Below are 16292 nucleotides of genomic sequence, written 5' to 3'. Positions count from 1 at the left end.
TATTGGACATTCTTTATAAATATATCCCAAGCTTTAAATGGTTCTAAAATCCCTTTTAATTTAGATCTTCTATAATGCTGTTCCACTTTGGTGAGCGCCTAGTCAAAGTAGAGTCCCTCGAGAGATCTTTCATTGAAACTTCCACAGCAGAGATTAAACCCTGTATAATTATACACTATACAGACTACGAGCGTGGATGTGAGGGTTCTACTCGAGTCACCATGGGAATGATGCACTGGGAATTCTTTCTTGCACTCATTGATATCGAAGAGCATTTCCCAGTCAACTTGGGCGCTCTTCAGTAAAGTAATTTGCTTCACATAACTTTTTCTCCCCAAAAAAAAATATTTTTCCCTGCTCATTATTTCTTTTTTTCTAATCAATTCGTCCCTTTTCCCTCAATTCTTTCCAAATTGTTAAAATAAAATGATTTTGTTCATTGGTAAGGAAAAAGTTAGTTGTTAAAGCAGAAAGATGGTGTACTATCTGTTTTATACAATATAAAGCATGTATCAAAATAACTTATATGTTCCTAAGCACAGGTAGCATTAATCATTATTACATCTATCCAAACGAGAAACACTGGAATTTCTTTTTTGCTATTGCAGATCTAAATGTAACTATCCCCAACGAACTTGAACACCATGGATTAGGAGTCGCATACCCAGATCTCTCTGATTTATCCATATAATGGGAAACACTTTGAAAATATTATCTCAGCAACCACAAATTGACTCAACCCCAAAAATCGAATGTCCTATTTGTTACCTCCCTTGTCGTCAATTTGAAAAATTGCACAAAAACCCAAACGGTCAACCCCCCCCATTTTGCTTGCATTCCCTGTAGAAATGAATTATTTAAGTATTGGAACCAACCTAAATGCCCCATTTGTACAATCAGTCATTGCCATTATTTCCAGTGTGATTCTTGTCAAGAAATCAAAAAGTTATCCACTTGCCACAGCCACTTCAAAAGCCTACACCCTAAAAAATCAATTTGTTTGCAGTGTATGACTTGCACAACTACTAAATGCCCTTTATGCAAACAATCAATTGACCCAAACAACCCGTGGTAAAATCCTCAATTCAAAACTGCGTTCACAAACTATCCAAAATGTTTACCCCCACTTTACTTGATTTTTTTTATTAATGGCCCTTATGATTATTGCAGCAGCCTTCTCCTTCGTTTTAACCGTTTTCCTCGTAGTTGTAAGTGTTCCTTTCAACTTTTTAATGTTCATAATTATATTAGTAATAGACCAAACAATAAAATCCCAAAATAATCGACAACCAAATCCTCCAACCGTGCCAGTCCCATAATTCCTCCCAATAACAATCTTTCAAAAATGAATACAATTGACAAAGAAACCAATACTATAGAATCCGAACCGGTCTCATTAATTTGTTTATGCTGCAGACGTGAAACAATTGTTTTCAAGAAATTACACGAGAACCCCCCTAGCGAACTACCCCACGTAATGTGTCTGCTCTGTTACCAATATGTTATAAAAGTTATGGGCTATGATATGCTCTAAATTTAATGTTATCTTTTCAATCTTTAACTGGTTTCAATGTGATATTTGCAAACAAACAAGATTTCAATATTCTGTTGCAAAAACGTTTCATCACAGTGATCATGAGCCCGTCAACTTTTGTAAATTTTGCGTAGAAGATTATAAATTATGCCCTCGTTGCGAAGAAACGATCACATAATCTAAAATGCGTCCAAGAACATCCAAAATTTTACTTCTTTCCCTAGTTTTATTTTTAATCCAATCGATATCCCTAATTCAACTCAGTTTTTACCAGGAGCAAGTCACCTCCTTCACCCTAGTTCTACACTACTCATTGAATTGACAAACTGCAACCCATAACATTGATTATTCTTCTATTTGTTCTCTTATGCGCATTGGCAATATCCCTTTTTATTAATCACTACCTCCTTTCCACAATTCGCCAAATTTTATCCAGATACTGAAAATGACCAATCTAGACCTATCCACAAAAATATTTATCCTAATCCTAATTACCTTGCTTGCCATATCGTTCCTCATTAATCTCATCCTACTGCAGTTTCTCAAAGGTTTTCCTGTTTCTATCTAAGGAAAATAAGAGAACAGTCACTCGATGGGTCTTTCACAATCCCTATTCGACGGTTTCCGTTGGTTCTATCCCCATAAGGACATTATCTGCCCCATATGTTCACGGAAACCCGTTATTGTAGAAAAACTACATAAGCAATTTCCCAGAGAAAATCCTCACTATGTATGTTTTCCTTGTAGAAAGGCACTTTTTAAAACATGCACAAACCCTAAATGTCCCATTTGTCTTCGACCTTGTCTTCCCGTCCTGATCACATCCTACTTTCATTGCAATTTATGCAAAAAAAAATGAAAACAGAATTAGGAGTAACAAAACACCCACATTTTTCCAAACATGACAAACACCGATTCTGTCGGGTGTGCATAAATAAGCTGACAAGATGTCCCATTTGCAAAAATTTTTTTTAGACGACGTTGTCTAATAAACCAAAAACAACTCAAGTACAAACGATCTTTTTTTTCTCATTTAACTTTTCCTCGGGAAGGGGTTACCTCAGCTTTCTCCAGCCTGCCCCCCTGGCTTTTGAACCTAAATAATTCAGAACATTAACACGATAACTGAAAATTCCAAAAATGACCCGAAAAAATTTCTTTCTTTTAGCTCAGCACGGTTGTCTCCCCAGCTGCACGGGTCGTTGCAGCCGTGTTAGTGTGACGCACGCCCCAAGACTCACACCTCCGGGCAGCGGAGAAAGACGTACTTGTGCCAGGGCTGCCCGCCTGGCATAAGTATAAAATTTTTTTTATTATTGCTCCCCTCCCTTTATTAAAGTTACATTTGCATTTTGCAAAACAAAAACTTTTCTACCAAACTTTAATAACAAATGCATTTAGCATTATAATTTTTAAGTAAAGCAGTTAGCAACAAAACCTTACAAAAACATTTTTTACAATAGAATATATTAGCAATACAATTGCAAACTTGAAAAGAGACCATAATGTGTGATAATTAAGACACAGGAAAAATAATCAAAAATAATTTTAGATCCCACACATCACAATGAACAGCCAAGCAACACTTAAGAGTGTGATCACCACAACTGATCAAAATCAGACTGTCAACATGTCCTCTACACGAACAATCTACACTCCCCACGAACAATCTGCAGCACACCCAAATCAAATTAGGAAAAATGACCATCCAAGCAAAACATCATCTCCCCCGTTTGCACCCATTAAACCACAACTGGACACTCCATCAACTTCTAACCAGTACGACCCTGAAGTTAACTGGAAAATAAACCGCAAAAGATGCCCCTCACAATTTCTGAATAATAACCATGCGGAAAAGATCCGAAAATTAGCCAACATTGATGACCTCTTATCCGAGGAAGATAGGAAAAACCAACACTACTGCTTGAACGTACAACGAAGCAGAGAGGCAGACCTAAATCCTGAGAACCCGAGATTTCTCAACCATCTGAAATACACGCTCAAAGCAAACTACAACAAATTCACAACATTAGAACGGGTGAAAGTTAGAAACGATGCTACGAATGAGGATTGCTTCATGAAATCGGACGAATTGCCACTCGTAAAACATTTTAGCCTAAGCAGTGAATCTAACACGTGGAGGATAAACAACAGAGATCCAGAAACGAAAACGTATAACGTAAGAAATCACCAGCTTGATGTCTTAATTAATGTCCCTTATGATGCTATGACCGCGTTCCCTTCAGCAGAAGACCATTGTAGCGAAACATCAAAGGAAAGTCTCATCACAGAAAACAAACGCTTCAAGCAAGAGCTCTTCATCAAAGAAACGGAACTACAAGAATTGCAAATAAAATTTGAGAACCTCAAAATGGAGAGCAATGAGAAAGAAAAAACTACCAGCGATGACTACTGGAGACGTCAGTATGTGATTACAAAACAACTTCAGAAGACTGAAGACAGCAATCTAAAACAATTGAATAAGGTGTACATTCAAAAACATCTAGAAATCACATCAGCGAATCAAAAGCTCGGAATTGAAAATAAGAAGCTAGTGCAAAAGATTAAAGAGCTAAACCGCGAATTAAGAAAAATGAAGGACAAGAAAACTCGGAAAAATAAACGAGAAGAAAGACGCAAACTAGAAGCCAAAAAGAAAACAGACAGAAAACCTGTGGAAATTGCGGCATCATCACCTGTGGAACTGACTATACAAACTGAAGAGGTTGTGGAAGTGTTTGATATATTGGACGACGGCGACAGTCCTGTAACGAGCCCGGTCATCCTACCGCCAGAATTTATCAACTGACATGGTCGCCGCCCTTTGCAAATCTTTTGTACCTATCGCCATTTGCGATAAACTTTATATACAAATGATACTATCGCCCTTTGCGACTAATTCTATAGCATACCATTATCGCCCTTTGCGATTAATTTTATAACTGTCTGAACCTGTAGTAACTCATTTACATGTCCCAAGCACAATAAAATTACGTACGATGCAGTATATTTCTTTCTTTTAATCATTTTCTTTTCTATCTTAAAAATCGGGTTGAGCTGTAGTATTACGAGAGCCGTTACAAATGAACGGATAATTAATCCCGCATTAGAGCGAACGTATTTAGCCGCTAATTAACCATTCTTTCGCCGCGCGCTAAACAAACTAACGCTTGTTAAGACTACCAGTACACAAGTATTTAAACAACTCCGTTCGACTTATTTAAATAAGAAACCTTTAGGCCTGGATCTCCTCGCTTATATCCAGGACAGAAAATGTACGTTGTTGAACGTAGGCGGCCTGTAAAACCACAGTTTCTTTTGATTTAAATTACTTCTGCTTTTGACAGTTGCAATGCAGATCTTTCCCCCCAAGTTCAATAAAGATGAAGCAGATTGCTTCAGGGGAAAAGACAATAGAGTCTCATAAGAAGCCCCCAAGAAAACCATAATTGTTGCGGTTTTAGAAGAGGGGAAAAGCAGAAAACAGGCGCCTACGAAATCAATAATTGATGCTCTCAGATTTTTAGATTTTTATTATTTTTTGGAGTTTCAATAATTTTTCCGTGAGATAAAAAAGAGTTAATTCTCTTGCCTTCTCGGCCAATAGGAAAATTAAGAAGCACCTCACTATGAACGTGAGTTTGTGATTCGCTCCCTATCGGCCCAAACGGAGCTGAGAGGAATTAATTGTTTCTCTCAGCGAAGTGGGACGGAATAAAATTAGAGACAAATAACGGAGCCAACGACCAGCAGCAGACAACTGCTTCATTTTTCTTGCAAAATAAATTCCTAAATTTAAACAGAGAAATTTTATTAAAGATTTCCAACTTAGCAAATTTTCCAACAGAACATACTTGTGAGAAATCGACTGGAAGAAGTTTCAACGACGCACTCACTTAACAACAACACAATCAAGTAACAGCTCAACCCGGTTTAATACTACTCAGTGTAAGCTTGTTCATTTAAACTATGTATTTAATTAATTGAACTTTTCAGCACCCCAACTATTTTAAATTGAGACTTATAGCACAGACAGGTCTTAGGCATATATCTTTGCCTTCGATTTGTTATATCTTTTGTCAAGTTTGACTGGCATACATAAAGAGATCCCGTATTGTGTGATCTGTAGCAGCCCAGCCAAATTTGATAATACTGGCATCTATATATGCTACTCACCGAAACTGCTGTGGGGGCATAAATTCTGTGTGGGAAGAGCAGTTGTTGGAGTTTTTGACCCCCACATGACACACCCGAACTCCGCTGTGCTAAGCGTAAATGCTCGGTGGAAAGAAAGGAAAATTGTAGGTGCCCCCCCCCCTCGCCACTTATGCCCATGCCCTTCTTTGCCCCATCCAGTGGAGATAGGTTTCCGTATGCTTAAGATAGCGACTACTAGAGCCAATCGATTGTTTAAATGCTTTCAAACAACGTTTGTAGCAAATATTTGTATTTTTAAGCGATTTTTCGTTTGATCGTGGGACAAGCTGGTAAAAGCTGAGGGCTTTAGATGGCAGTTCCGTTGTTGCTCTCTTGCCACTGAGGTTAGCCTCCCTTAACGTTAACTGGCTACAATGAAAGCCAGCCACGCGCAGTTTGTTGCAGAACAATTCGTCTATTTTTTAATTCAGAATTTGACGGAAATTACTTTTGCGGGTACTGAGGATTTATACACTTCTTAGGAAGTCCACCTCTTGCTATTATGGTGTTTTCTGAAGTTATCGGGTAATTGAAATAAGATAAAAGTAGTGGATAAAACAAGGCTACCAGCCACCAGCCAACTTGGTCCAGTTTCCCTCGTAAAAACTCGGGAAATGGACCAAGCCGTCTGCTAACTGGTAGCCTTGTTTTATCCACTACTATAAGCACAATCAAAAATAAAAATTAGCCAAAAATAAGCCAAAACCCGCATGCTTACGCACACCATGCGCACGCGCTCAGTTGCGCATAGTTTCCTACTCAGAATAATGCACAAGTATGTGGATATTCGCTTATCTCTTAATTTTCAAAAAATTTTATTATTATATTTCTAGCCTATAATTTTATTAAAGATAAGGCTTGAGATAAGGCTGGAGATAAGGTTTATCAGGGAACCTGCTTCGCAGATAATTTTTTGTAATCTACTCTAATAATTTGTCTATATCTATACCTTTGGCTTTTTATTTACAATATATTAGATAATATTTATAATACTCTGATTCTTCTTTTATTTCTTTATCAGGGAACCTGCTTGGGGAACCAAGGGCAGAGCCCCTTCGTAGATTAATGCCCCCGGCCAGATCTATATCTTTATGAAAATTTTTTATATGGCTCCTTAACCCACTAAAGCTAATAATCGAAGGGCAATATTCACACTTAACCTTAGTGGAATTGCATTCTTTACATATTGCCTTCTTTTTATCAAAACATGTTATTTGTTTTATAGCTCTACATCTATTACAAATTTTATTTATATCAAATTTTGTTTCTATATGACTATCAGTGAACGGGCTCCGTCCGTGGCATGGTAAAGTGGCTTCTCCCTTGGTACCCCAACTGCTTTGCAGATTAGAATTAGAATCAGAGTTAGAATTGGAATTAGAATCAGAATTAGAATCAGAAAAAGGGGCTTCGCCCTTGGTTCCCCAACTGCTTCGCAGATTTGAATCAGAATTAGAATTAGAATTATAATCAGTGAAACTGCTTCGCAGATTAGATTCAGCATTAGGATTAGAGCTAGAGCTAAAGATAGAACTAGAGCTAGAGCTAGCGCTAGAACATTTTGAAGCAGCACCCCTTAACTTAGAAGAAATTTCTTCCACACAATTACCACTTGTTGTTTGATTTCCACATGCGCACGTACTAACTTTATCTTTATAATCTATTTTATAATGAAAAAGCAAAGTGTGTGGCGTTCCACATCTATAATTACAATCTAAACATTTCATATGCATTATTTATGAGCAATCGAAATTTATAAGTAATCAAAAACAATTACCACTTATTGTTTGATTTCCACATGCACACTTACTAACTTTATCTTTATGTTCTCTTTTATAACGAAAAAGCAAAGTGTGTGGAGTTCCACATCTATAATACAGTCTAAACATTTCATGCATTATTTATAAGTAATCAAAAAATTTATATTTATTTATAGTTTCAATTATTTATTTATTTATATTTATAATTATACTTATTTGTATTTATAATTATACTTATATTTTTTTATAATTATTTATTTATAATTATTTCTTTATTTATTTTATATTTACAGTTTTATATTTATATTTATTTATTAACTCTTATAACTAATCCAACTTTATCCTTACAGTTTTATTTTTATATATTTATTATTATTTTTAACTAGCCATAATTTCATTTAAACTTCTAGCATGATCTTTAGAGAAGGTAAACATACCTAAAACTTCCATGCCTAGCTTATTAAGAGTATTATATTTATATCTTTTATCTAAAAATTTTTTCATTACCCAACCCAGTTTTATCTCCAACGAAATTCATAACTTCATCTCTAAATTTTTAATTATTTATATATAGATCTTTTAAATCATCTCTACCTTTTTCGTTTAGAGCTTCAGTCTCTTCATCTACGAAGCAGCTTCCCTGATCAATATACTCTTCTTGTTCTCTAATATCAAATAAAAAGCTTTTAATATTGTTTTCATCTTCTTCGATATTATCACCATATGTTACATTTGGATTAGTAAGAAAGTTTATAAACCCATCTGAAAATTCATATATATTAAATTTTAACTATAAATGCACCCTGCTCTAGAGTTATATTAACACCATGCATTTTATATCTCCTAGTAGGTAAATTTACGAGATCGAATATTGAGGATTAGTTTGAGCCCCCATGTCATGAAGAAGTTTGGCTGTTTTTGTATCGACATAAACTGGTGCTATATCTTGAGTTTCTTTTAAGGTTTTATTGGAAAAATCGGGCTTCATTAATGCCTGGTTTCTAGTTTGCTCTATCATCTTAGTTTTTTTCTTATCTAACTCTTAATTTTGCCAATCAATTGCTCTTAATATTTGTTCACCCAATGCTAGATTCTGTTCATTTTTTGCATTTAGTGTTTTAGATAAAGGATCAAATAACTCTTCTATGTCTCCATAATATTCTTGTTTTAATTTATCTTCTAATCTATTCTTTCTATTTTCTTTTTCTAGTTTATTTAATTCTATGAGTTTATCTAGTTTAGTCATTTTTTATATATTGAAAAATTATAATAATGGAAAAATGGATAACGAAAATTATCTTGATGAAAACTACTCTGAGTTAAAGAAAACAATATCGAATTTGGGCCAGATTTCTTATATTTTTATCTGATTTTTTTAAAAAATGCTTTTCTCAATTAATTCTTAGTCCATTCTAGGTCTAGTTTTTTCTGTTTAGTCAATGAAAATTCCTTGAATTGTACGTCAGGACTTGTCCTGCTATGTTTTTTACTTCGTCTAACAGATTTTTTTTGTCTTACCCTGACTTTCATGACTTTTCATGACTGAGCTTTCAAAACGGGATAAACAGGTAAAGGTCAGCGGGCATCAAGCTTCATTAGAGGCCCTTAGCCGCGTTTGGTAGTCCTTCAAGTACTTAGAGTGGTGAAGTTACTGGGAACTTACCTCACTTAAAAAAATGACTTGTGAAATCACTTAATGAACTTTAAATTTTATGACAATTTACTAGTTAAAGATCAATAGTGTGCATCTAAGTATTGCTAAACGTATTTTCCCTAATTCTTGAGTATTAGAGTCTTGAGTTTATGGTTTTGAATATTTTTGAAAAAGCTCCCTTAGGGCGTATGTGTCTCATAAAAATGACAGACCGGATCTAACCCAAAATGTCTAGTGGTCTATTAAAGGACTGGTGGTCAATCTGTCTATCTTTTTAGTTGCTTCAAATCCATGGAAGGCCTGAAGCGCCTATCGCGGCTATTTTCCGGCAATCTGCCGGCTATGTTTTTAAGAAGGACACTGCTTTGGTGGAGTGGACAGGTGAAATGGGGCTTTTGACATCTTTCAATGTTTCTTAAATCTTTTTGCTTTGATTTATTCTTGTTCATAGGATCATCAAGTCAGCCTGATCATGAGAACATTGAAACTAAACATGACGAGTATCTGATGAAACTTGAGGAACGCAATCGGATGAAAAAGCAGCTACTAGAGATGAATTGTGACGAGAAATTGCAAAATGAAAAGGAAAAAGGTTTCAACTTGTACATAAATGGAGCCAACACGTCCTCAAAGTTTGATACTCAAGTTATAAGTAAAGGATTAAGGAAGTCACAGCATCAACCAACGGCTAGGAAAACCTCAAAGGAAATTGAAAGTGGCGGTGATGCAACTGCTGAAAGGGCGCGAACCGCTCCTGCTAAGCGCAAGAAATGGACCCAAGATAATGATATTGAAATTCTGACTCACAGAGATGGAAAACTGAAGTTTGAAGGCTCCGAATTTCAGTACAAGTACTCCGAAGATTTCACACACAGTGACGATTTTGATTCGGGTGTTCTAATTGCCTCAGATGAAAATAGTTGTTCAGGTTCATTGACGGCATCGAATTCCAATTTCGGAGGTGAAAGTGACAAAAAGCGTGATCTAAATGACGAAGTAGTTTTTGATCAAAAGGAATGCGACATTTTACGTCAAAGTCTACGACTTGATGAAGTGTTGAGGGAAAGTGTACGCGAAAGCTTGATGGACGAAACACCCTCGGATAGTGAAATTCAGGAAGATTTGAAGGAAAGTGTTGTTATTGAGTTTGGATCGGGTGGCCCGAAGAAAAATAAAGAGGCAAAAGTACTGAAATCAAGCAGTGCAAAAAGTGAGCCGAGGTGTTACACCCCGACTGGCCGCTTTAATAAGCCTCCTTTTGAAACGCCAAAAGGGCGTTCGTCTGCAGAACCTGTCTCAAATTTACTAGAAAATGTTGCAATAATTACCCCTAAATTGGAAAATACGTCTATTTCGACAGCATATGAGCCAAACTCAATCGATGGAGACATAAATTCAGTAAACGACAGTGTAAGTTACCCTGATAACGATATCAAAGATGTTGTCGAAAAGTTCAAGAAACTGGGTGTGGATCAACGGAGGCTGTTGCTTGAAGCATTAGCTGCAGAAAGTAAAGATCTGGCTGAGTTTTACACTCCTAAAGAAGTGAAAAGCGCCAGGCCTGCCTATACTTCTGGTGATAGACAAGGTTTCTCTCAAATTGAAAGTTTTGACAAAGTTAGCAAATCAATGTCTACAATGGAATCGGTCGGCCAGAATCTTGGAACTTCAGCCAATGAATTGAAGTCATCGTCTGAAAAGCCGACATATGCTGCAATTAAGACGTATCGAGTGAACAATCAAATTTCTTCATCTGGTGAAAAATTTGGCCTCCAGCATTTGATGCAAAGCGCCTCGTTATCAGCTGAAACTGGATCACAGCCTTCAGACATGGTTGAAATTCAAACTCAAACGTCCGATTATCGTTCTGGCTCACAGAGTGAATTAGTCAGTGGAACGCAACGACCCGAAAGTCAGGTATCGGTGGTTTCTTTTTCTTCGGAAGGCGAATTTCCCTCAAGGTCTAGTTCTCGACTTCAAAATTACAATTTTGGCAATAGTTTTGATGAGAAGGATACATTTGCAGCTTCGAACATACGTGACTCTGTGAATGTTCTTGAGTCATCTGAAAATACAATAACTATTTGTCTAAAATTGCTCTCAAATTGGGGAGATTCTAGACAGATTGGCTTAACTGGTGTGCAATTTTTGGACGAGAACTCGACAGAAATCAAGTGCTCGAAATGTTCGGTCATTAATGCCGTGGAGCAATCTTGTGACATGAAAGTTCTGCTAAATAAAAAGACAAAGACAACAAAATCTTCAAACATGTGGTCGTGTATGTATACCAAATACCCAGTTGAATTATTTTTTACTTTGAATACTTGTAAAAAAGTGAATGCCGTTAAACTCTGGAATTATAATAAGTCGTTGAAAGATTTGGCGAAGGGGGTGAAGAATTTTGAGGTGAAAGTAAACAATGTTTTGGTGTACAGTGGCGAACTGGAAAAGGGCTGCGGTAATCATATCTTTGATTATGAAAAACTAATTAAATTAGAAGAGAAAGAAGACTTAGAATTTGAGAGCAGCGAAAGTATTTCCAAGTCTTTTGTGCTCAGCCCAGAAGCAACTAGGAGCAAAACTTTTGGACAGCAAAGCCAAGTAGCAATTGAGAATATCCCTGTGGATGATTCTGAATTTTCATTGGAGGAGCTTTTGAACCAATCAAATGGAAGTGGAAGAAATTCTGCGCTGTTGAACAAAAACAATTCCTCGCCCAAAAAGTCAACGCCTGCTGGTATCAAGAGCAAAAAGATAGAAAAACAACCGAAACGAAAACAGTTGGTTAAGCTTTCTGGAATTTTTGACTCCTTGGACTTGACTACGAATGAAGAGTTTCATTACCAACCCACGCCTACCCCTGGGTCTAAGCATGAAGCTGCTCAAGGTGATGTAATAGATGAAGAACTGTTCAAGCAAACTGGAGGTAACGATCGACTGGACGAAAGTTGGTCACACATCTTTGCCTTTGAGCGAGCAAGGTCTGGCAGGCGAACTGATCGAAATGAAAAGAGTGATTTAGATATTCTGAAAGAAATTGAAAGAGAAGAAAAAGGAAGCAAAAAGACACCTAAAATTACAAACCCTTTGTCTATTCGGACTTTCTCATCTGATTCGACCAGCTCAATTCCTGATTCCGCGAAAGCTAAATCAAATTTCTCATCTGAATTGAAAGTTTGTGACTGGGATTCATTTATGATCCCTGAACTGCCCTCGGGATCTCGACTTGTGATCAACATTTTGTCCACATGGGGTGACAAGCATTATGTCGGTTTGAATGGAATAGAACTTTTCGATAGCAATGGTCAGAAAGTTGGCATAGCCAAAATCGAAGCTGACCCCTCGGATATCAATGTACTACCCGAGTATTCAAAGGATCCAAGAGTCGTTACTAATTTAGTTGATGGTGTTAATAACACGCGTGACGATACACACATGTGGCTGGCACCCTTTACCACATCCGAAAACCATTTCGTATTCATAACTTTTGAACGGAACTGCACTTTGGCCATGTTAAGATTCTGGAATTACAACAAATCTCGAGTACACTCCTCACGAGGAGCCAAATTGGTCCAGGTACATCTTGATGGAAATCCTGTATTCAGAGGAGAAATACAGAGAGCAGGGGAACTTGGTGAAAATTACAAAGAGACGTATGGAGATACGATTATGTTAACTATGGATTCAAATATTCTAAGTCTTGTTTCGGAAAACGATGAACTGTTTTTAAACGACTGGAACGAGTCCACGAATTGTGATGAGTCGGCTCGACCAATGACCGCAGGCGATGATGAAGGTCGGCCAATTACAGTCGCGTCCAATCAGAAACCTGGCTACGTAAACTTTCCATCAGCGGATTGTGCAGTCGAGAGTATGTTAAACATTACTGATAACTTGGAAATGCCAAAAGTGGCGACAAAGAGATGTAGCAAAGTGCAGTTTCAGTTTTTAGAACCATGGGGTGATGCTTTTTACATGGGTCTGTCTGGCATTCAGTTATTAGATGAAAAGTTGAAACCAATAAAGTTGAATGCCTCGATGTTAGAGGCCAATCCGCCAGATCTGAACTGTTTACCAGAGTACAAAAAGGACTTGAGAACAGTTGACAAATTAGTTGACGGAACAAATTTTACGTGCGATGAACGACATATGTGGTTGATACCTTTTACACAACATAGCAGGCATACTTTGACTATTACACTGCCCTCTGAAACTAAAAGCGTTTCGGGTTTCGACGTCTGGAATTACAATAAAAGCTGGGAGGATTCGTTTAGAGGTGTTAAACGTCTGAAAGTGTTCCTTGATGATGTTGAAATTTCACCGCCTGAAGAAGGCTATACGTTGAGACGTGCACCTGGTCATACATGTTATAATTTTTGTCAAAGGATTGAGTTTTCGAAGTACAAGGCTGGTGGTAACGTGGAGACAGATTGTCCTTGTGGTTTCGTGTTCACCATCATGATTCAAAGCAGTCAAAATGATTTGTATTATGTCGGCTTAGACGGAATTGAGTTCGTAGACGACAAAAATAGGAAAGTTTCTATCAAACAGAGTCAAATCGATGCATATCCACGAAGCGTAAATGAGCTTGAGAATGTGAAAGCGGACATTCGGACACCTGATAAACTTGTAGATGGGGTAAATTCATCACGTGATGGAAGTCATTCTTGGTTAGCGCCTATTTTCCCTAACGTGAACAACAAGATCTACATAATATTTGATAAACCGCAACCAGTTTCACAAATTCGAGTTTGGAACTACTCTAAAACTCCATCGCGAGGCGTTAAAGAAGTTGCAGTGCTAGTTGACGATCTAATCCAGTACCAAGGAGTGTTGAAGCCGATAATGAATGTTGCCAGAGGTATCTTACCAGGAATGGATACTGAAGTCAGATTCCAGGCAATCAGTTTGAAGGATTTCAACCCAGAACAGTGCGAAATGAAAGGGGAGGAGTTAACTTCAGGGCTGGACAATGTAAAAGTGCAGCAGACAGCAACTGGAAATAACAGCAGCGATGCTGCCAACCAAAAACATAGACCGAAGACTTGCGTTCCTAGAAAGTATTGTTCAAAAATTGGTTATATTTTAATATATATCTGTAAATACATGTTTAGTAAATATGTTGATTGTAATTGCAAATGTCATTCTGAATACGTGTAAATAGTTTTAGTCTGCTCAGTTTGTTGTGTAAATATACATCTAATTGACCTCTACACTTTGTTTTCTGAGGTCTAAGATAGCGATTTAAGTTTCCTGAAATTTCTTTCAGTTGCTGTTTTGGACTTCTCTGGTTTCCGGTATTTAAAGCTTTATATTGACAATCATTTTGTCGTCTCAAAAATCTCAAAGCAGATATTTTTATCGTGATTCACGATGTTTCGAGCTGAATGTAGTGCATGAAGTATTTTACTTTCATGGGTGTGGTTGTTTTCAATCTTGCAAATAGATTTTTGGTTGCAGATGACCCCTTTTCTCGCTATGACTGCTACCTACTTTCTTGGGTCATTAAAATGGACTTTCAAAGTCACTCTCTGATTGTAGGGGAGAAGGTAATTGTTTCACAGTGATGCATAAATGTTTTTCGGGCTTCTGTCCGATGCGCTCAATTGCTTTCAAATATGGTTTGTAGAAACTACTTTAGTCCTGCTGGTCTTGTTTATACGATTTCTCGTTTTAGTCATTTTTGTCTGATCGTTTTTACATGGAAAACAAACTTTGTGACTTTTTGTCTCGAGAAACGGGACAACTTGGTAAAGCCCAATCTCAGTAGGTTGCTGAGCAGTTCTCTGAGTGCCTAGTCTGTGAATGAGATTAATCGAAACTGTTAAACTAGACGTAAATTGAAAATTCGAAGGGCTCTTACTGGAAGCTTTGGAAGACTAGTAGTCACGATTCGGTGACATGCTCAAGTAGAAGAAAGCGGTAAAGAGTAACTCAAGATAGTGAGCGAATTATCATTACCTTCCGCTCACCTCACACGATTCCTCAGTGTTGTCAAGTACGCGTGTACCCTACGTATCCAAATTTGGTTTAGAAATGGCTGCAGGTTTCGCCAAGACTTCAGGTTTGCGACAAGATTTCATGTTTTGTTGATTGCAAATGTAGTGGTAGCGCAGTATGGGAGCGATTAATAAGAGTGATTAGGGATGATGATTGTCATTTTTGTGTGCATCCAATACATTTGTTAATGGTAGCAAATTGATTATGGCCTCTACTTTGACGATGATAGTGTGGACAACGTCGAAAGTGAAACTGTAAGCCTCTTTTTGCTGCTTACCCAGTTCTTCAATTCTTCAGAACCTCCGGTAATTTTTTTGGCGTTGTCATTAGAAATTTAGACGTTGGCACGTGTGTGATGTAAGACGACGGCAAATATTTATTAACAGGGCGGCTCGTGGGAGTCTGCGCGTAGCACAGAATGTTGCAATATACTTCTCAAGGCTGCAAAACAACTTTTAAATTCTGTCAGAGAAACCATTGGGAGATCCAAAAGAAATTTATATGCATTGGAGAAAATTAGTTGTACTGTTTGAACCCAAAAATGCCGTCTGTCGGCGGACAAAAACGAAAACTTTTCAAAAAATTTTAGAATGGTATGTGTAGTGTAATTTGAAACACACAGAAAGAATCATACAAACGCACAAACTAAAAATTACAAACAAACAAATACAAAGCCCAATACCAAAAAAAAAATTTTTAATTTTTGTATTTGGAAGGTTCGTCACTGTTCATTTAGGTCATTTGTTTTTTTTTCTAAAAAAACTGGGCGTAGACTTTTTAAGACAGTCGTATCGGTAACTGTAATTTTGACACTAAACTTCGAAATGTAACTTTTTGAAGTTTGTAGATTTTTATTCAGTTTTGATAATTCAGGAGCATAATAGGACCATTAATTATAAAAAATCTCAAATTTGTCATTAACGAGACTTAAAACACAATTTGGTTTTCGACTTATTTTTGATCAATTTGCAACAAATAAGTAATTTTTCTAATTTTGCCACATACTCGGCAACTTCACAGACACTCATATACACCCAAAAAAGCGCGCACACACACATACAAAGCCAGACACCGAAAACCTGTAATGTAAAACTCTCGTTTTGGCATCTGATCTTTACTCAAGGTTGCTCACCGTTGATTTATGTTT

General features: G+C 37.0%; 1 protein-coding gene across 1 annotated transcript in view; it reads left to right on the top strand.

The window, feature by feature from the left end:
- The window catches only part of LOC142341794 (protein KATNIP homolog), a 43147-nt gene extending 28782 nt beyond the window's left edge, over positions 1-14365 (top strand). The window contains exon 2 of the mRNA XM_075393029.1: positions 9597-14365. Coding sequence (XP_075249144.1) covers positions 9597-14305 — 4709 coding nt within the window. The 3' untranslated portion in view covers positions 14306-14365. The remainder of the gene's footprint in view (positions 1-9596) is intronic.
- Positions 14366-16292: the final 1927 nt, after the last annotated feature.

The sequence above is a fragment of the Convolutriloba macropyga genome, chromosome 6 (assembly GCF_964194025.1).
Source record: "Convolutriloba macropyga chromosome 6, txConMacr16.3, whole genome shotgun sequence".
Lineage (NCBI taxonomy): Eukaryota > Metazoa > Xenacoelomorpha > Acoela > Convolutidae > Convolutriloba > Convolutriloba macropyga.
Note: the sequence above shows the minus strand (reverse complement) of the source record. Positions and strands in the feature narration are given on the sequence as shown.